This window comes from Dicentrarchus labrax, unplaced genomic scaffold (assembly GCF_905237075.1).
Source record: "Dicentrarchus labrax unplaced genomic scaffold, dlabrax2021, whole genome shotgun sequence".
Classification (NCBI taxonomy): Eukaryota; Metazoa; Chordata; class Actinopteri; family Moronidae; genus Dicentrarchus; species Dicentrarchus labrax.
This window is the reverse complement of record NW_026136713.1, coordinates 17,321,030-17,339,533: the sequence shown is the minus strand read 5'-3', so window position 1 is coordinate 17,339,533 and position 18,504 is coordinate 17,321,030. Positions and strand designations below refer to the sequence as shown.

The following is an 18,504-nucleotide window of genomic DNA, read 5'->3' as shown; positions in this document are numbered from 1 at the left end:
ATCGGTTGAAATTTGAATTTAAGTGTATTTCTAACCATGAAAACGGAAAGAAAGAAACCTGTTATTAGGTTAAACTTGGCAGTATTTTGGTTCAGGATGTCACAGTTCCTCCGGTTTGATCATCCACTGTGGGATGTTTCTGTTACCTTCACTGGCGGTCACCATGTTTAATGCGTCGCCATAACAACCTGAGCCATGAGAATTTGTTTTTCTATCACATCTTGAGGTTGTTTTCCTTCCTTTTGTGCACGTAATAGAAACACCCATTGACTTCTGTCACAAAAACAAGACTAAACTTTGTTCCCTTTTGTCATTTTACACATACATACTATACATATGAGGAGAAAACACCTTTGTAGGTCAGGTTCCCTAAAAGTCTGTGGTGACTTAGTTTGGCTTCAGCAGCATCCAACTGAACAGCACAAAATATGTTCAGAGAAGTCCCCTGCATGTCTGAAATAGTAGCTCAAATGTTCAAAAATTAAACTTCAGGGTCAGAAGTGACTCATGGCAATATAATCATCTAAACAGGGCACCAGAGGGAGGGATGCACCCTGGCGCCATAAACTGGACCCTTCTGTCTGGGATCAAGTCCAAATAAGCCTCAAGTCACTCCTTCTCTCACAGTCCTCTCCCCAAACTTCTCTCTCTCTCTCTCTCCAACCCTCACCCATTCTACCCGACCCCCTCCTGTACACATATGCACACACACACAGACATACCCAGGCATAGTTGGCAGTCCCTACCTAAACATATTCACACATCACATCACTGCTCAACACATGGCTCTTTGTACCAGCATGATTGGAGGTACAGGGAGACACACACACACACACACACACACACACACACACACACACACACACACACACACACACACACACACACACACACACACACACACACACACACACACACACACACACACACACACACACACACACACACACACACAGAGAGAGAGAGAGAGAGAGAGAGAGAGAACTTTTAGGTGAAACAGCCATCCAGTCTCTCCTCCAGCAGGGCCCCCTGCTTGCCCACAGCAGAGGCGTACAATCAAAAGGGCTATATCCACGTGGAAAATAGCCCTAGTTACCAAAGTACACAAATAAAAGTGAGATGGTCAATATTTCACAGGAATGTCTGTACAAATGTCACATTGTTAGCTCAAAGGATTAAGTCTCTGAAAACTGAAGATTCTTAGCTAATGCATACTTTGTGAAAACATTTTGGCAGCCAATTTCTCAAACCGCTGGGAGAAAAAATGGCACTGCTGGAACACAAGAGAGTGAACAGTTAACAAGAGCAGTTAGATCCTATTAAAATCAACATCATGCCGGACTTTGCGTGACATGTTTCAGCCTCAGTATTTCACAATAAGCCTGGTCAGTCCGTGCATCAGTCATTCCTCTACCATCACTGGCATGAATAGTCTTTGTGTGATGGGTGAACTGGCTCTCAGTTGTCTTATGGCGAGATCCTTTAAGGGGCCTCTCACCCCTCCAGCTTCCCAAGTACTTTAAGATGTAATAAGACTCAGAGTCAGAACATTGTTCAAGTGTAGCTCAGAAGAAGAAAACTGCCATTTATGGTGAGAGCAGCATCTTGTAAACAAACATGTGACTGTGTGTCATGGTATTCATCAGCTCTCCACAGCTACCCTGTCTTTCCTTTGTGGGGAGACCACCATCTCCTTTAAATGGCTCATAAAATAAGTCACTTCCCTTTGACATTGTCCTGCCTCTCAAACTCTGTTCTCAGAGGAAGGATGGTGGGGGAGGTGAAAACGCCTCATAGACAAAAACCAGATTAGACACCTCACCACCCCCTCTGCCTGCCATCATGTGCCCCTGAACCAGACGGACCTCAGGGTGCCCCCTCCCCACCTCCGCCTCGACCGCCACCACCCTGCAGGCTTAACCAGCGAGGTCAGGGGTTAACAGCCACTCCTCTGAGAGAGGTCCTGTCCTCTGACCCCCCTCCCCACCACCCGTCCGCCAGCCAGCACATCCACCACACACAGTAACTCACCCCCCCCCCCACAAAACCCCAGTCACTCCAATAATAACGCCACCAACACACATACAAAAAACCCCCACAGAAACAAGCAATTAAGGGCTGTGAAAGTCGCAGACACATGCAAAAAATATATATAGAAAACCTTAACACTCAAATCCTGCAATCTGAAGTCATAAAAGTCCCTCAAGGATTATTTCTGCACCCTTCTGAACTCAGGACTTCGCTAAAACTGCTAAGGGAGCCGTGAAGGAGGCCATAGGGTACCGCATGTCACAAACCATTCGCCAATGTCTGCCACTAATTGGAGCCTGGTGGTCCGTGACTGAACCAAACCTCCAAGCTTTCACACAGACATCAACATTTGTAAATAATTAACTGATAAACTGTATGCTGCTCATAGTCTATGTACATACTAATTCAATCCCAGAGGAATGCAGGTAATTTGAGACGATGAATACTGGGGCAATTCCATTTCAAAACATGAGAAATGTGTGAACATATTCCAAGTCTGTCCCGATTGATCTTCAAAAGTCCAGCATATAAAATTCAGCCCCTAACATACTCAGTAGTGTGAAGAATGCACAACAACACTTATGAATACAAAAGGTTGACAATTAATTGGCATATTATGCGCCCTGCTGTAACATGTAAAGGAGAGTGTTGCCAGTCTACTGAGCATTACTCACACAGACTGTTGTAAATTTGCACACCCTGCAGCCATAACATTCTCCTCTTGCTCCTCACCTCTGTCTAGGGTGTAATTATCCTGGGGGGGTTATGGGATTGGTGCCATTTGTTGGATAACTTTCTGTTCTGCGCCCCCATCCCGACATGCACTGTGGGCTTGTGATGTTTTGAGGAGTCAATGATCGTACTTTTTAGAAAAAGGTGCATTTTACTCAAACAAATTATGTCTTATGAGTAAAGTTCTAGGCATTATGATTTGTTCAAAGTAAAAGGGGCATGAGGGGAAGCCACAATTTCAAGGAGTGATTAAAAGGCTGCAAAACAGCTGCATATTATATTTCCAAAATGATAGGAATTGCTTTCTAAGTTATTCCCTTCTTAAAGTCTTTCCTGTTACAGCATGCTGTCAAATCACCCCTTTATTTTTCCCCCGGCTTTCATCTGTTAGAACTCTACAATTGTGGCCTGTATCTGAATTTTAAAAAATTAATTCTTGACTCATTCAAAAATGCCATTTATCCATCTTAGAAAAGCTTTTCCAATTAGTTTCTCAGCCAGTAATTCAGTGTTTCAAACAATTCTGAAAATTTGGTCCTCAATAAAGAAATAAATAAATCAGCATTGTGAAAGCAAAAGTCTCAGAATGCTTCGCTTTTATCAGCTTTCAGTAATAACTCTGAAAAAGGCACCATTCAGTTCAAAGGTTGGAGGATGTGTCATTTAAAATTAAACCCACACATCTATTCAAACTGATGGAATAAATGTTTTCATGGCTCCATAATTGTGCAGGGTTTAGCTGGGGAATCTCCCGCATGAGATCAGTCTTGTGCTGTAAAAACTAAATCTACAAAAAAAAGTCAAAACTATGAAGTGAAAAACTGAATCTGAGCCACCAAAACTTTCACAGTTCAGTTAGGAAAAGTGCTCTGGTACGATATTATATTTCCCTCCTCCATATTACAAGAAATCCTTTAACCAGGCGAGCTGACTAAGAGCTCAGTCTTATTTACTACCTGGAGGAGTAGCTGCACGGGGGAGGGAAGGTTACAAACATCCACACATTCACATCAGGCTGCTGCTCAGTACAACCGCAGACTCTTGCTCAAGGGCATCATGCCAGTAGTAGTCGAAAGGGGGGGGGAGTGCGTCTTGTTCACATTGCTCATCTAGACTTTCCTAGCTCTTTTTTTTTTTTTTCAGGATTAAAACCAGTGACGTCTGAGACAACCTGACTATTATTTACTACCACGGGTGCATAGAAATAGTGATACTAAGGGAAGACTTTTCACATTCGATGAAACAATGCATAACGATGTTCTGCTAGGTCAAAAAAGATCATTAAAAGTTATACCACATGTTGAGGAATTTCACAATGAGCAGTGAGCTACAGGTCTTTCCAAACCGTGTTAAGAAGATTGAAACCACTAAAACATTCAAAAACAGATTGAACAATTTAAACTGAATCGTAAAAGCCAAGAAAAATGTAACGCACGTCTATGTCTTACACACCAATGTCCTGCGTACATGCTGTACTCTGGGCTGTGGCAGAATCACGGTAAAAGGAGAAAAACGTTCAACAACATTATGCTGTAAGCGGAAACCATTATTAGAGACTCGCCTGTTCATATGGAGATAATCAGGGCAGGGCATTACTTCCACCTACTCCGTTTCTACACTTCAGCCTCTTACAAAAATAGAGTAATGACAACTTTATAGCAGTTCTGGCCGAACCAATAATGCTTTTCAGCTCTCAGTTCATTAGGGATGTCAAAAAGAGTCTGAAATGTGCTGGCAGGGAACTTCTGGATCTGACTGAAGTGTTTTAATGAAATGGTGGGTAACAATGCCAGAACTTGTCAATTTCTCAAATGTGTCTCACTTCAGTGTCTCCAAACATAACTTAAAAGCTGAAGGACAGACAGTATAGTTAAAGTCGTTCTAATAAATGTTTAACGTCTTTTTATTGATGTCATGAATGATATTCACATCTTGAATCCCTAACAAAGGAAACCCAAGATAATGAATGTTACTTTTCAGTATCAATGTTGGCGAGGCTTCAGAGGTCCAGAAGTGTTTGGACAGATAACTCGCTCTCTGTGTCTGCAGTATATTCCACCAGACATACCGTAGGTCTGCGACCCCTCCCTGGGAGTGGAAAGACATTACACTCACTCTCATAACTAGCCTATAGCCTGTAAAGGATGTAACTGAAGTGGGCAATGGCTTTAAACATTTAAAGTTAAGCAGTAAAATCTTTTTACAGGAAATGTTTGAAACTGCAACCTGAACATCTGCATGTTGGACTCAATAAAAGTTTCCGTCAGTTTGTTCTTGTGCTGCTATTTGGATATATGCTATATTTGTATATGTTTAACTTCTTACTTGCATACTTAAAATGGGTGTGTGGTTTAATACGGTATAAAGAAATACCCATTGCAGTGTATATACTATTTTTTGCTTCAGTTCATACTGTACACAACACAACTGCATTCACTCCTGATGTACATTTACATATTTATTCTTCAGTTTATATCAGTTAGATAGCATCTCTACTATCACTACCATATTGGTTTATCCTGACAGTAGAATAAGCCACTACAAACCTATATAAAAGCCCAGTCATGCAAAAAAACATTACTAATATCATATATAGCCAGAATCTTTAAGAATACTGCGATACAAATTGATTACCGCCCAGCACTAAACTACAGTGTGCAGTATTCATGTAGTCATGTAGCTTTGACACAGTAGTTTGTCACTCAGCATGAAGTCAGCTGACCAGAAAGCATCCATCGCTCACATGATGAGTCACAACACTAATGTTGATTCGACCCACAATTTGGCATCAACCAGAGACGTAAGGGGTTAATGCAAAAGAACAATCACATAGAGCATCAGTAACATCCATAAATAATAGGATCTACTACTGGGAGGAAGTCTCTCTCAGTAGTGGTGAGCTCAGGAAACACTAGCCCCGCTTGTGACATGAGAGATTTACTCCACTTAGAACAATGCTCACCATCCATTTATGAGGCAGGAAGTTTTGGTTTAGCGGAGCACTCTCTGGAGTGAATATTTTCAGCAACGCAGCCAGCCACAGGGCTTTGGATAATGTCGGTGTAAAATGATGTTTCCTTAAATAAATCAGGAATTAAAATCTCTTCCACAACACAGCTGTCAAAACACCAAACTGCCAAAATTTGCTTGTCACATGGCATGATGAGAAAGAAAAGGCATGTCTGCTGCTGCACAGCACGAGGCAAAGCAGAACACATTACAATCTCCATGTCTCATCTACTGCTTTTAACACAGAAGTACTTGCCATTCACCACTGCCACAGAAAAACTCAAGACTCTTTCTCATTCAGAGTGAGAAATTGTCACATTAAAATATTTATCCATGCTAAATCTTCCACATTTCATTCATGGGAATTATTTTCTGAAAAAGGGACATGATCCCACAAACAAAAGCACACACACTGGGATCCATAAATCTGAGCCCTCTGCCACCAGAGTCCATTTCTGATTACTAAACCAGTCGGGGCCTCTGGCCAATTAAAACTCTCCATTTGTGAACATTCCAAAACGCTGTCATCCATGAACATTTACCCAGAAGCCCCTGGGGAGATTCCACAACATTGCCCTGGCCTCTCGCTCTGTCTGTTTCCCTCTCCCGTCCCGGCCCTGCATCTCCGGCTTTGTCTCCCCACACAAAAGCTCCCTGCCTACACCACTTCCCAGGTCACTGCTTTGTCAGGGTTTCGACTCGCTCCTGCACTTCCCTGAGTACATTTAACAAGTCAGAAACCAAATTCCAACCACCGGGGCTGTTCTCAGAAGTTCACCTGCTGCACAATTTATATGAAATCTCTTGTGGTCTTGTGGAGGACTGTGTTTGACTCTCTGACCTCTGCATGCAAAACAGTGAGTGTTAAATATAGCTTCTGATTACAGATTGTGCATGTGGCATGTCAAATGTTATTTCCATAAAGTCTCTTCACAGCAGGGTGGATGTTTGGAGAAGAGCTGTAGGCTCTTGATTCAACTGTGCTGGGCAACTTCAGGTGTTAAAAAACCCAAAGAATACCACAGAAAATGAAGACCAACACTATGAAATAATTCTGGCATTTTTTAAAACTCTTTTCTAAATAAACCAACTTATTCTGTAGAGACTATTTTGTGAAAACATACCAGAGTTCAGAGTGAAAACAGGACATTAGATGAGAGAAAGACCAAAGAGGGGTGAAGTGGAAAGGTTACAAGGACTTGGAGGTCGTTCATCTTGACAAGTTAATCTGCTTTTAGTGTCAATTAGTCAAAAAATGTCACACTACAGGGGGCATTGGGCAATCTTACCCCAGTACAACATGCTTTTCTTACTTGACAGTAAACATTTGGCCAAAAACAAGCATTGAGGTCAAGAAATACACAAACAAAGCAGCAAAGAAATTAGATCATAAAAACGAAAGGTCAAACCCCAACACTTGTGCAAGTTCTGTCTCCAACGATGAGAACGCTGGAGGCCATGATTCATGTTAACACAGTTATGGGGAATTCATTCTTCAAACAGAAGCGGGTTGTTTCGGGAGAAGTTTGAATTTGGGCCACTTTCATAGCGTGCTCCACACAAACTTTCTGCAACTTGTTTGACTTCCTTCTGGTAAATACAACAACCACCGGTGATTGGCTTGACTGCCACTCAGGCATTCAGACCTGTGCAAGCCTCAACACTCAGCTAGGCGGTTTCAAACACAAGCACCTATGTCTATTATTGTGCGTGCGACAGATTGATAAATAAAGGAAAAACAACACAAAACACTTGCATGCAAATTTAGAAACTTTCTTTCCTATCATCACTCTTCTTGGAATCTTTTCCTAACAACCATCTATCAGAGGGGGTTCTGGGGGTAATGATTCACGTTAACTACTGGACTAATCTTTCACCCTTTCCACATCTTTCTTTCAGGTTATGAGCCTTTTGATGAGCCGCAGGGTTGCAGTGTTTGATCTAGTGCTTTTACTACAGATTCCACCTTGACGCTTTTGCCTGTTCCGTATATGTGTGTGTGTGTGTGTGTGTGTGTAAGTGAGGAAATGTGAGTGAGTGAAAGAGAGAGCGAGACTGTGTTATGTTTAAGATTTGCAGAGACAGGCAGAGGTTTTGCAGACAAACGGAGAGGACAAGTTACAGCACAGCGTGATTATCACAAGGGAAGAGAAGAGGAGGAGAAGAAAAAAAGGCACAAAAGACCTTCCTGGCTTGTCCCTCTACACCAGCCCCTCCGTCTTTCCACTGACTCATGGCACACAAATGAAAACAGACTTTAAAGGAGAAGATGAAAAACACTCTTTACTTAAGGCCAAGTGCTTTACCATGGGACCCTGCGCAAACACTGTTGTGCTGTCAGAGAAATGGACTACTGTTGAGCTTACAAATAGGTCCTCTTTAGGATGTGCTTCACTCACTGCTTGAGAGCCACACACTAGACTATCTAAGGAGGCTTTACACTCAGTCAGTCTTTGTGGCCGGGTCCTATGCATTTGGGTGTGCGAGTTTCACATAACAAATCACGACACCCCTCCCTCCAATTCCACATAAAAAGAATTTAAAAAATCCAACTTTGTTGAAACATATGAGAGCTTTTAAAAAGACGTGACACACAAACAATACGTTTCATCGTTGCCAGTAAAAGCCAGCAAACCCCTCCTAAGGACAGGGAGCTCTTTGACAATGTTTATAACAGACATCCAAAAGCAGCTGAAGTCCACCAGATGTTGAGGCAGGACGGGGCCCGGCGAAGCCCCCCAGGCAGAATGAGGTCAGGTACAAGATCAGGTTTCTGGAAGCTCAAAGCTACAAAAGGGCAACAAAGATTCTGATATACCTGTTGGGCCTTACGAAACTGGACACCAGCGGAGGCGGTGGGAAGAGAACCACTCATCGCAGACTGTCAAAGGGACTAGAAAGTCTAAACCTAACGGTACAATGGTTTAATGGGCCTCAGTCATGGATGGCTCAGTCCGTTCCTGATCATATGTACTGAATGTGTCAATAAATCAAAGCTACTTGCCATTCCGATGATGTACAATATTTCAACCCCTAGCGAGTTGACTCACATTCCCACATAACGACTAATATTTCTGCCAGCAAAAACCACCCTCAAAACACACTGACCAAATGATTTGCAGCTTTGGAGCAATCATTTACCAAAGTATTTGATCCTTTCATGTGTGCGATTTTTTTTCCCTCCCTCGCTTATCGGCCCTCAGCCAGCAGGACGCCTGCCATTGTTTTCTTCATGTTTTAAATTTGAGTTTTGATGACCTGCTTTTAACACATGGCATCAACTTGTCAGTCAAATTCACAGAGCTATGTGAAGCAGCCAGAGACCTGCCTATTGCTTTTTTGTTTGACAGAAGAAAGGACTTCTGAGAAGCACGAGAAGAAAACCAGGGGTTTGATCTCAAACAATATAATTTATATGAAAATAAATCCAAGAGTGAGCAGCACACAGAGGGATTAGGTAAATATTAGGAAACCTATTAAGCTAACTGCAGTTTGGAAAAGTGAGCTAAGTGTGAGTGACTGCCTCGTCAGTGGGATTCTTGATGTAGGCCTTGGGAGTAATTAGCAGGGATTACAGCTCATCTGGCCTGCACCCAGCACTGGGGTTTCAGCCCAAACACCCAGGCAAGTCCCTGGCTTGGCTCCCTCACCGCTCTCCCTAACCACACGGGCCTCTGGCGAGTCACACAAATCCTAATGATGATCATGACTATCAACACGGACATCAAGCCCATTGCGGCTTCAGAGGAAATCAATTAACCTTGGTTGAGTTACACCTACATCATAACCACACTCCCCAACTGGCTGCGATGTGATGAGATGACTTCAGTGAGTGAGTGGAAGCCTCGTTGTGTCAGAAGAGGGGGTTCACACTCCACCCCTGCAGTTTGGGATCAGAGCCCGCGGCCCTTTGCCACACTCCTCACAGCTGGCTGAGTGACACCAGCGCTGAGGTGATCAACACAAAGGAGACGCACCGAGGCTCGAATATCAGAGGAACAAAAAAATTACACCACCAAGCATCGACCGCACAAAAGGACATCAGCAGCCAGAGGAGCTGAACGACGGAGAGGGGTGATGTGGGAGATGGGGAATATATTGGTAATGTTTAACCAGGCAAAGGAAGAGTTGGAGTAGCTGTGGTAAAAAAAAAAAAAACTCACTGATACACTGAACAGGGATGTTCTCATCTTACATTGGGACCATAGTTGTCAAAAATGCTCTAAAACTACAGAAAAAGTGAGATAATTCCTCAACTATTGTGTTTGGTTTAATAAGCTAAGACACCTGTGTATGTGAGCAAAATAAATGTTCAATAGGTTCATGTTATATGCATCATTTCATCTTATACAAAGTTCTAGTGTGCTCAAATACTCTGTTTATTTGGTATCAGAGGTGGAAAGTGTTGGTTCCTCCTCTACATTTAGAACTGATAACAAACCCACGAGGACATGTGTGTTAACAAGAGACACGGTCTAGTTTTGGATTGTGTATCATCTAAAAGCCTTTTGGCACAGAGAAAACAACAAAAGGTAAAAAGCAGGCAGGAGAGGTAGATGTCTGAATGGAGCGGGGCAGCAAAATACCAGAAAACCACTACTGAAGGTGAAACAGAGAGGAAATCACCCAGGGGTGAGGAAGAAAGGAAAGATTAGGAATGAAACAAAACCTCCCAGAGGAGCTGCTAAAGAGCGAGCAGGGGGAGAAGAAAATGAACTGATATGTCAGTCGGGACAGAGGGAGGGGGAAAAGAGACTTTAACAGCGTGCAAACAGGACGTGTTAACAAGGAGTTTCAGGGGGTCGCTCCCCTCCGCTCAAAGTATGGAAAACCACAAAGCCAGATCAGGATTTCTCACAGCTCGCATCAGACAAGGACCCACACAGATCCACCGAATGACAAGTTTAACTGTATCCACTCACGGCAAAAATGTAGCGTGAGGCCCCTTGGTTAAAACCTTGTATTGTGTCAGACAGACGCGTGTGTTCACAGGGGTTACCAAGAGCAGCAGGCTGTACGTACATGCCTGTATGACTGAGCGACGATGAGTCACAGCGTATGCATGCTTTCAGTTACCTCCCCAGATTCCCTAAGCCTGTGTCCCACACACACACACACACACAAAAAAATCACTCTCTGGCTCCTGCCTGGCCCACCATTTCTACTGGATATTCAGTTCGACTTGCCCTGGTACAAAACTCTTTCCTGTCAGTCAAATCCCCCTCTCTTTCTCTGTATGCCTCAGTCAGTCCCTCCAGCGCTCTCTTTGTTGCCGTGTGTTCCCAGCTCCGGGGCTCCCTATGCGCGGGTCTTGGTGGTCCGGTGTGGAATGTGGCGAGGAGGGGGGGAGGCAGGCCGGTCTAAAAAGGGGGTGCTCAATTGTTCCCACACACAGCATCCACCCCCCACTGATCTGTCGCTCACTTGGCCATTTGGGGAGGGGGGAAAAGGATGCAGAGAGATGGAATTACGGACACTCAGTCGACACATGCACACACTGCTATTGAATTGATGCTACACTTGGAGCATACTAAATGAGCGTGAGAGGGAAACTTAAGATTCCACAGTGGTTACATTTTGACGAGGAAAGCTACACAAACATCAAATCAGGTCTTGAATGACAAAACTGTTGCATCCACCAAATCGGAGCCATGCAACATGAAAACCAGTTCGTTTTAGTACCATTCTTTAACTTTTTCCATGCACAGCCTAATTTTTTTGGTATGCTGTGATAAAGTGAAACGATAAGGCAGCTGTTGCTGGCAGAGCAGAACGGGACACCACGAGAGCCCCTGATCTCAGAGCTGCCATGCTGCGATCGCAGGAAGCTGATAAGGACAGCGAGATACCGCAGAGCTGGCAGGCACGTGTAGCCGCCCTCCCTCCCTCCTCTGGCCCCCATCTGGACGCTACAAGTCGCAGCCAAGCTCCCCCTGGGTTCACAAGACCTCAACCTCATGATACCTAAACTCAATTATCCTGAAGGACTGCCAAACAGTTAGGGAGGGGAACATTGCATATACAGAGCAGAGAGCAACAGGAATCATCACATTATCACTGCTTTTGACGGATCTCCAAGGATACCACCAGAGAGGAGAGACTCCAACCAAATTCTCATTCATTATAGACCTTTTTCACAGCAGCCATTTTGACATGAAATAGTAGGGTAAACACAGGTGTTACCAATGAAACTAATTAGTTCTGTTCCACTTAGGTCAAACAGAGTCAGGGTGCTGCTATTGCACGTGTTGCTTCACTGGAGAGGCACTAAATGAAATACAACCTTAATTAGTGTCATTGGTCACACCTGTGTTTACCCTACTGTTTCATGTCAAAATGGCTGCTGTAGAAAAAGGTCTATTGATCATCGTCTTTCAGTTTCCTGTAAAACTATAACTTCACACTTTCAGAACCCTTCAGTTCAGCATCAATAACACATATTTCCTAAAAATTCTCCAGGATCTCTGCCCTTAAATCCTCATGTAACCTGATGCAGGCATGACGAAAGCTGAGGCCAGCAATGAACGCTGAGTTGTGTTTTTATTTTAGATTCTACTTTATAAAATTGGTGTGTCAAAACACAGAAAAAACTTATTTCATTTTCATTTTAACACCTGTTTTTATAAAAAGGCATATAAGGAAAGTGAAAAGAAGTGTTCGAATGGTTTCAAACCAAGAAGCTGCTACAGTGTATCCCATCACTCAGGAATGTTATCACAGATTACTGTTCATGCTTTGGCTTTAATGCGTGGTGTTTATTTAATCTCAACCCACACACATTTTCTCAATTTTCTCTTCACATCAATCATTGGTATTAATGTTTGGGCAACTTATTCCTCTTGGGACAAAATAATGTTGTGCTAAGAAAGAAGTTTTTATTTGGACTCAAAGCGAGCCACACAGCAATTCATATAACTATTTTCAAGTTGGTTTAGTTTTTAAAGCCCAGTTTTTTAACGCTACTCAGTTTGATGGTACAACAGTATTTTAGGCTGGTAAAACCGCTAGCTAATACTAGGCAAGCCAGTCTGTTTACCACTGATTCAATACTGAGGCATCCGCTACGACTTTAACTGTTTTAAATGATTTTCCATGCATACAATGTCTAATCTTAAATGGTGTTTTAATGGACTATGAGTAATTCTTTATTATTACGATGAGTCAGGCTTGCATGTGTGAATTAACCATTGGTTGTGGCCACACCCATGGGTGGGACTAAGAGAGTTTCTTAAATGACACACCTGAATCTGTTTGATCGCTCTGGTCTGGCAAAAAAAAGTGTTTGGGCTCAAAAACATTGTTCTTCTTTCATGTACAAACTGAGAAAGAACAAAAGGAACATTTAACAGCAAAGTGTCTTTTGAAAGATATAGCCCACAGTTACAACTTTGGGAATTGGAGGTCATATAAACGTGTGTTTCTACGTGGGTTTATTGAGTTTCGTCTCCCAAGAGCAATATCTTAAAAAACCACTGTGGGTTTTCTAGGGAGTACGTCATTTTAAAATTGACTCTTAATGTTAGAATCAGTATCAGCTACAACATAAACTACTTTTTATCTGTTACTAGCTGCTTTCTGACTTTTGACCTCCTAGACTGCAAGAACAGGAGGGAGCGGAGAGTGTGAAAGATTAATCTTGGTAAATAATCACAGAAGCGATGAACTAATTATAAAACCTTAAAGCTGCGTTTCTGCAAGCTGCTCCGGGTCTATTCATGAGAGTCTTCTATTTGACAATGCAACAACTACTGCAGAGACAGTTATTCTATGATTTTCTACAACCAATCTTTGAAATTATAGGAGATTAAACCTCATCTCTATGTGCAAGTCTTATCAAGAGATCAAGTGTTTCACATAAAACAAAGAGGACTGTTTGAGTTTTATGGGATTGACATTGAGAGGCAAGTAAGACACTTTGCTAGTTGTTCATTAGTTAATCATTACAGGTGGTAAAATGCCAGGCCATAGTTCTGGAGAGCAGAGCCACTTAAATATTGGTGTTTGAGCTATAAAAGCGCACACAGACTGTGTGAGTCCCAGTTCCCTGCTCTTATCTTATCTTCTGAATGTCACAGCAATAACACAACCTGTTATTTCCCAAACCGTAATGATGCAGGACATGCAGCCACCGGCTACGTGGGAAGGAGCCCTCACAATGTGAGACTGCAGAATGTCTCAAGCTTACCGAGAGGCCAACGCGCTGAGGTCATGCACGCTTTGAGTTTCAGTCATAATGCACTGAACTGATTATGAGCAGGGGATGTTCCTCGCGCTGAAGGGAGGGAAAACGACCCTCTTCTCTTTGATCTTTGCCATTGTCCCATACCTGAAGCATGACATCAAGCCTGACTGCCAGAGTAAACCAAAACAGATTTTGCTTGAAGAGCTGCAAAAAGGGGAAACGCAGAGTCCAGCTCTGCAATGAGTAGCCTTTGACATGGCAGATGCCAATCTGCTCAGTGTTAACTGTGCTACTTTCAGGTTGAGCTTGAAGAGCTATTGCAACTGCGCAACAGCTCTTAGCAGATATCTTTTAACATTTATCACAGTATCAAATATTACTGTTAAGAAAAATAAATACCACTTCCTATTAGCAGATAGGCTCTGACAGTAAAACCACCATTTACTTTCTGTATGATTACTGACATTATTTATCTGTCATCATTAGTACTGCGAATATCACTTATTTCCCCATTTAAGTGAGGTATTTCAACCACAGGCCCTAAACAAATCATCATCCAGCAGACAAGAAGCTTGGAAACAAGGTCTTGAACTGCTTCCACGTGAGTGGTAAAAGATTGATACCATGGGATCAACAAGGAATTTACCAACTGAGCCTGCTGCTCCTCTGTATCTCTAAATTCTGTCTATGCTGAAGCAATCAGGGTTTCCATAGCAGTTTTACATTAAAACATCTTTATTGAATCTCAAGTCTGGCTTCAGTTGAGCCTGTCGGTAATTTGAATGGTAACAAACATCCTTATCTCCGCGCCGCCAACAACAACACAAGATGTTTGTGGTTATAAAAGGCAAGTTTAAAATCTTGTGTCTCCAATAAGACTCATATTCCTCCAATATGATTTATGATGCATGTATCAAAGGAGGTAAACATTTCAAAAACTACTTCTGTGACAACTGGCAAAGTCACTGTATAATTTTCAAAGTATGTCTTCTCTGTAACATAAGCCTGTACAGTTATGGTTAAAGTAAAAAAAAAGCCCATTATTTTGGTAGAAATATTCTGATCACAACCGCCAGTCTTTTGTGGAAGAAAATTATTTTACAGCAACTTTTGAATCATATGCTGACTGTTTAAACTTCTGCAGATGTTGTAAGTGAAACAACCTTTTCCACTGAACTGCTTCTTTGATTATTAACTGTGAAACTAAAACTGTGATTTACATATGTGGGTAATTAATGGTCTAACCCTTCTGCAACCTCACATCCAGTCGAATTTTAACACAGACTGTTATCATAAGGAGGGAATTAATGTTTGGAGTTTGACCCATTAAAAAGTGTAGTTACAAAGTGAAGCTCTGACAAACATGACTGAAGTTCAATCAGACTGCACATCTGGAGCCATTTCTCCCCAGCAACATGAAACATTTCAAGAGCGCGGGGCTTCTGTATCTGCTTTTTGCTTTCTGGAGACCCCCCAACTCTCTTTAATGACAGTAGACCTTGTTGCTTTCTATGGATCAATTATCTCAGTCTCTTTCAATGACAAAGAGCTGCTCATTGAGGTCGGCCCTGCCTAAGGCCCAGACATACACCAGGAATCTATTGTAAGGAAAAAGGCACGTGTGTATAGCACACAAACCTGCACAATAAAACTGCCTTCATTCAGACCCCTCTTTCAAAACCCAAAGATGCAAGACAATTAAATCCAACCAATGCAGACATGTTGGGGTACTCTCAATGACATTTAGCATCACAAAGACATACAGGCAGAAAACAAAAGGACCTATAGACTTGTGTGAGACGCAGGAAAAAATAAGTCCTCTCCTTCATTGACAGTTACGTCCGACTCAAATTCTAATGAGCCGTTGTGGCCTCTACGGAAAAAGACAGTCTGAACATCCTCCTACCATGCAAAGTATACTCATAAAAAGGACATCGGTACAATAACGAGGACGCATACAAATTGGTCACCCTTGTCAGATGAAATAATGCTGGTAACATGCTGCTAAATCTGAACAGTTGGAGCCTGAAAGGTTTATGGTGAGAAAATAGGGGGGAGAAAAGACAAAAGCTAATTATTAAGCCCACTGAGATAAACACACATCAGGAAATGACTTTTCAAAGGAGAAAAAAAAAAGGAGGAAAACAAGACCCCAACATGACAGCGGGTCATGCCTGGATGACCTACTTCTATCATTTTAAACAAGAACGTCATGCTGGAGCCACTGCAAAACTGCCAGCCAAAGTGGACTGAATTTAGGGGTTTGAATATATGTGTGTGCATATTCATTTTAACCACCATAAAATGAAAAGGAAATGAGAGATGGGAGGGATTTAAAGTATGCAGGGCACAGTGGAATTTCAAACCCCAACCCCCTTTCTCTTGCTCCCCCTCAAGCCTTCACTGTAAAAGCCCCCCTATGTAAGTTTCCATCACTTGGGTTTAACTCATGATTAGCTAAATTGATTTGCCTTCTCACCTCTGTCTGACTATTAACATAGCCACTCTCATCTATTGCAGAGAGGTACTCACTGGTGCATTACATCCTGCCTCACAGACTAGACTAGAGGCAGATGTAGAAGTAGAAGTACAACATGTGCCCACAGAGAAAATGTTAAAACCACAAAATCAGACTTACCCAAAGAGAGGGGGGGAAAAAATCCAGTCTTGTTCACAAAGCACAGGAGTGTTTACTGAATCACTGCAGGCTGCCTGCACTTCACAGCAATAGGAGTCTCTACTAAGGAAGCCTGGAAATAAACACAGGCCTGGCTTCTTTCAGCTGGGAGCACAGCTTGTGTGTTGATTATACCTCCTTATTGTTATGAATTACCTACAAGTATTTCCTAAATGAGGACTATATTTATCCACTGCAGCTGTGGAGTGTTGCCAGCAACACATTTGCCTCAAGAATTCATCCCCAAATGTTTCCCCAAACTTAACAATGTACAAAAGCACCAGGGCTGCAGAGTTAATGGAAATATTGCCAAGTGCAATATGGACACTGCAAAAAAAGTTGCATTTTGGGGGTAAAAGTTAAACATGTGACAGAACAACATTATAATGAAGTACTTGGCCAACAAATCTTGTTCTCCAGATTTAAGTTTGTTTGATATAAAGCCCCAAAAATGTCACATCACCATGATTTTAATAGTTTTTTTCACTGAAAATTGAATTTGCGAAGAAAAAATGATGAATTCCCAAACTAATCCTGAATCATATCACAATATCTGTCAAACTAATTGCAATAATGTTTGTACCATATCGTGCAGCCCTGAAAAGCACCATGTCTGTATGATTAACCATGTTTCCACAAAGTCTTTAACAGAGGTACAAAATGGCCATTTAAGAAGGTGACAGTTTTTCTGTTTGTTGCGAGGTCTTCTGTACTCTTTCATGTCAGTGACTGCTAAACGTTACTACATTTGAGAAGATTTTGTCTTCAAGAAAACCACCTGGAAAACATTTTAAAGTGAGTTATGGCTTAAAATAGCTGGCAGTCTGTGTTAGAGAAGCTAACAATGGGACAGCAAAAAAAAAAAACCCTGAGAGCAGACTTTTACTAACTTTACTTACCCAGGCTCACATTATGCTAACGTTGCTATGTTAAAAAGTTCTCATTCCCCTTAGGACCACCGGGACATCTCTCCAGGACCCACGGGGGGTCCCCGGCCCCCACTTTGGGCACCACAATTTGGAGTTTTAAAAAACACAGGCCCTAAAAAAAAGAACAAAAATGCATAAAGAAAACTCACCGTTGACTCCTTTGTTGGGGACATCGTTCATGTTGAAGCCTTTGGAGCTGTAAGCAACGCGGACTTCGTTGCAGTTTTTCAACTTTTGCTCCGCAGTCCCCGAAACAGAAAACACAACCAGCGTGCAAACTACACACAGCACCAACAGCGTCTTCATTTTCGTTACAAACAAACTACTACACAGCACAAAAAAAAGATACAAAAAAAAAAGGTGTATATAACCGCTTCAGGTGTGCGTATAAGTTAGGACAAAGTTTCAGCGACTCCCACGCTGAGTTTCCTCATGGAGAGACGCGCTGATTTCTTCAGCTCAACAGATACTTCATTCACAGCAGCTCTGAGGCCACCTCTGAAACAACTTTTTGAGGGAGGTAAAAAAAAAAAAAAGCCCCCCACAAAAAGCCTCAAACACTGCTCAAACGACGTCCGTTTAAAAGCTCTGTGGGATAAATGTCGAGTTCCAGACTCAATTTGGGAGGAAAAACTCCGCGAAGGAGCGACAGAAAAACTGGTTTAAAAACGCGTGAAAAACTTTTAACTGCAGGCAAGAATCTCAGCTTCACAGCTTCGACGAAAAGTATAAAATCACGGGAGGAGAGACGGTAGAAAAGTTGCCGGGATGGTGTTTTCTTTTTATTCTTCTTCTTCTTCTTCTACTTTCTTCCTTTCTTTTTCTTGCTTTCTTTTCCAAATTGGAGGAGGCCGTGGTTTCTGTAGGACAGGACACTGGACTGTATGCTCGTCGTACTGGGATCCAGATGCGAGCAGAAAACCCTAGTGGACACCCAGGAGCGA

General features: G+C 42.3%; 1 protein-coding gene across 2 annotated transcripts in view; it reads right to left on the bottom strand.

Annotated features, from left to right (window-relative positions):
• gpc4 (glypican 4) overlaps positions 1-18,504 on the bottom strand; it is a 32,154-nt gene extending 13,650 nt beyond the window's left edge. Inside the window, exon 1 of one of the 2 annotated variants that reach the window (XM_051419239.1) lies at positions 17,710-18,504. In XM_051419239.1, the coding sequence (XP_051275199.1) occupies positions 17,710-17,866 (157 nt within the window). In that variant the 5' untranslated portion in view covers positions 17,867-18,504. The remainder of the gene's footprint in view (positions 1-17,709) is intronic. The other variant, XM_051419241.1, reaches the window with a different exon arrangement.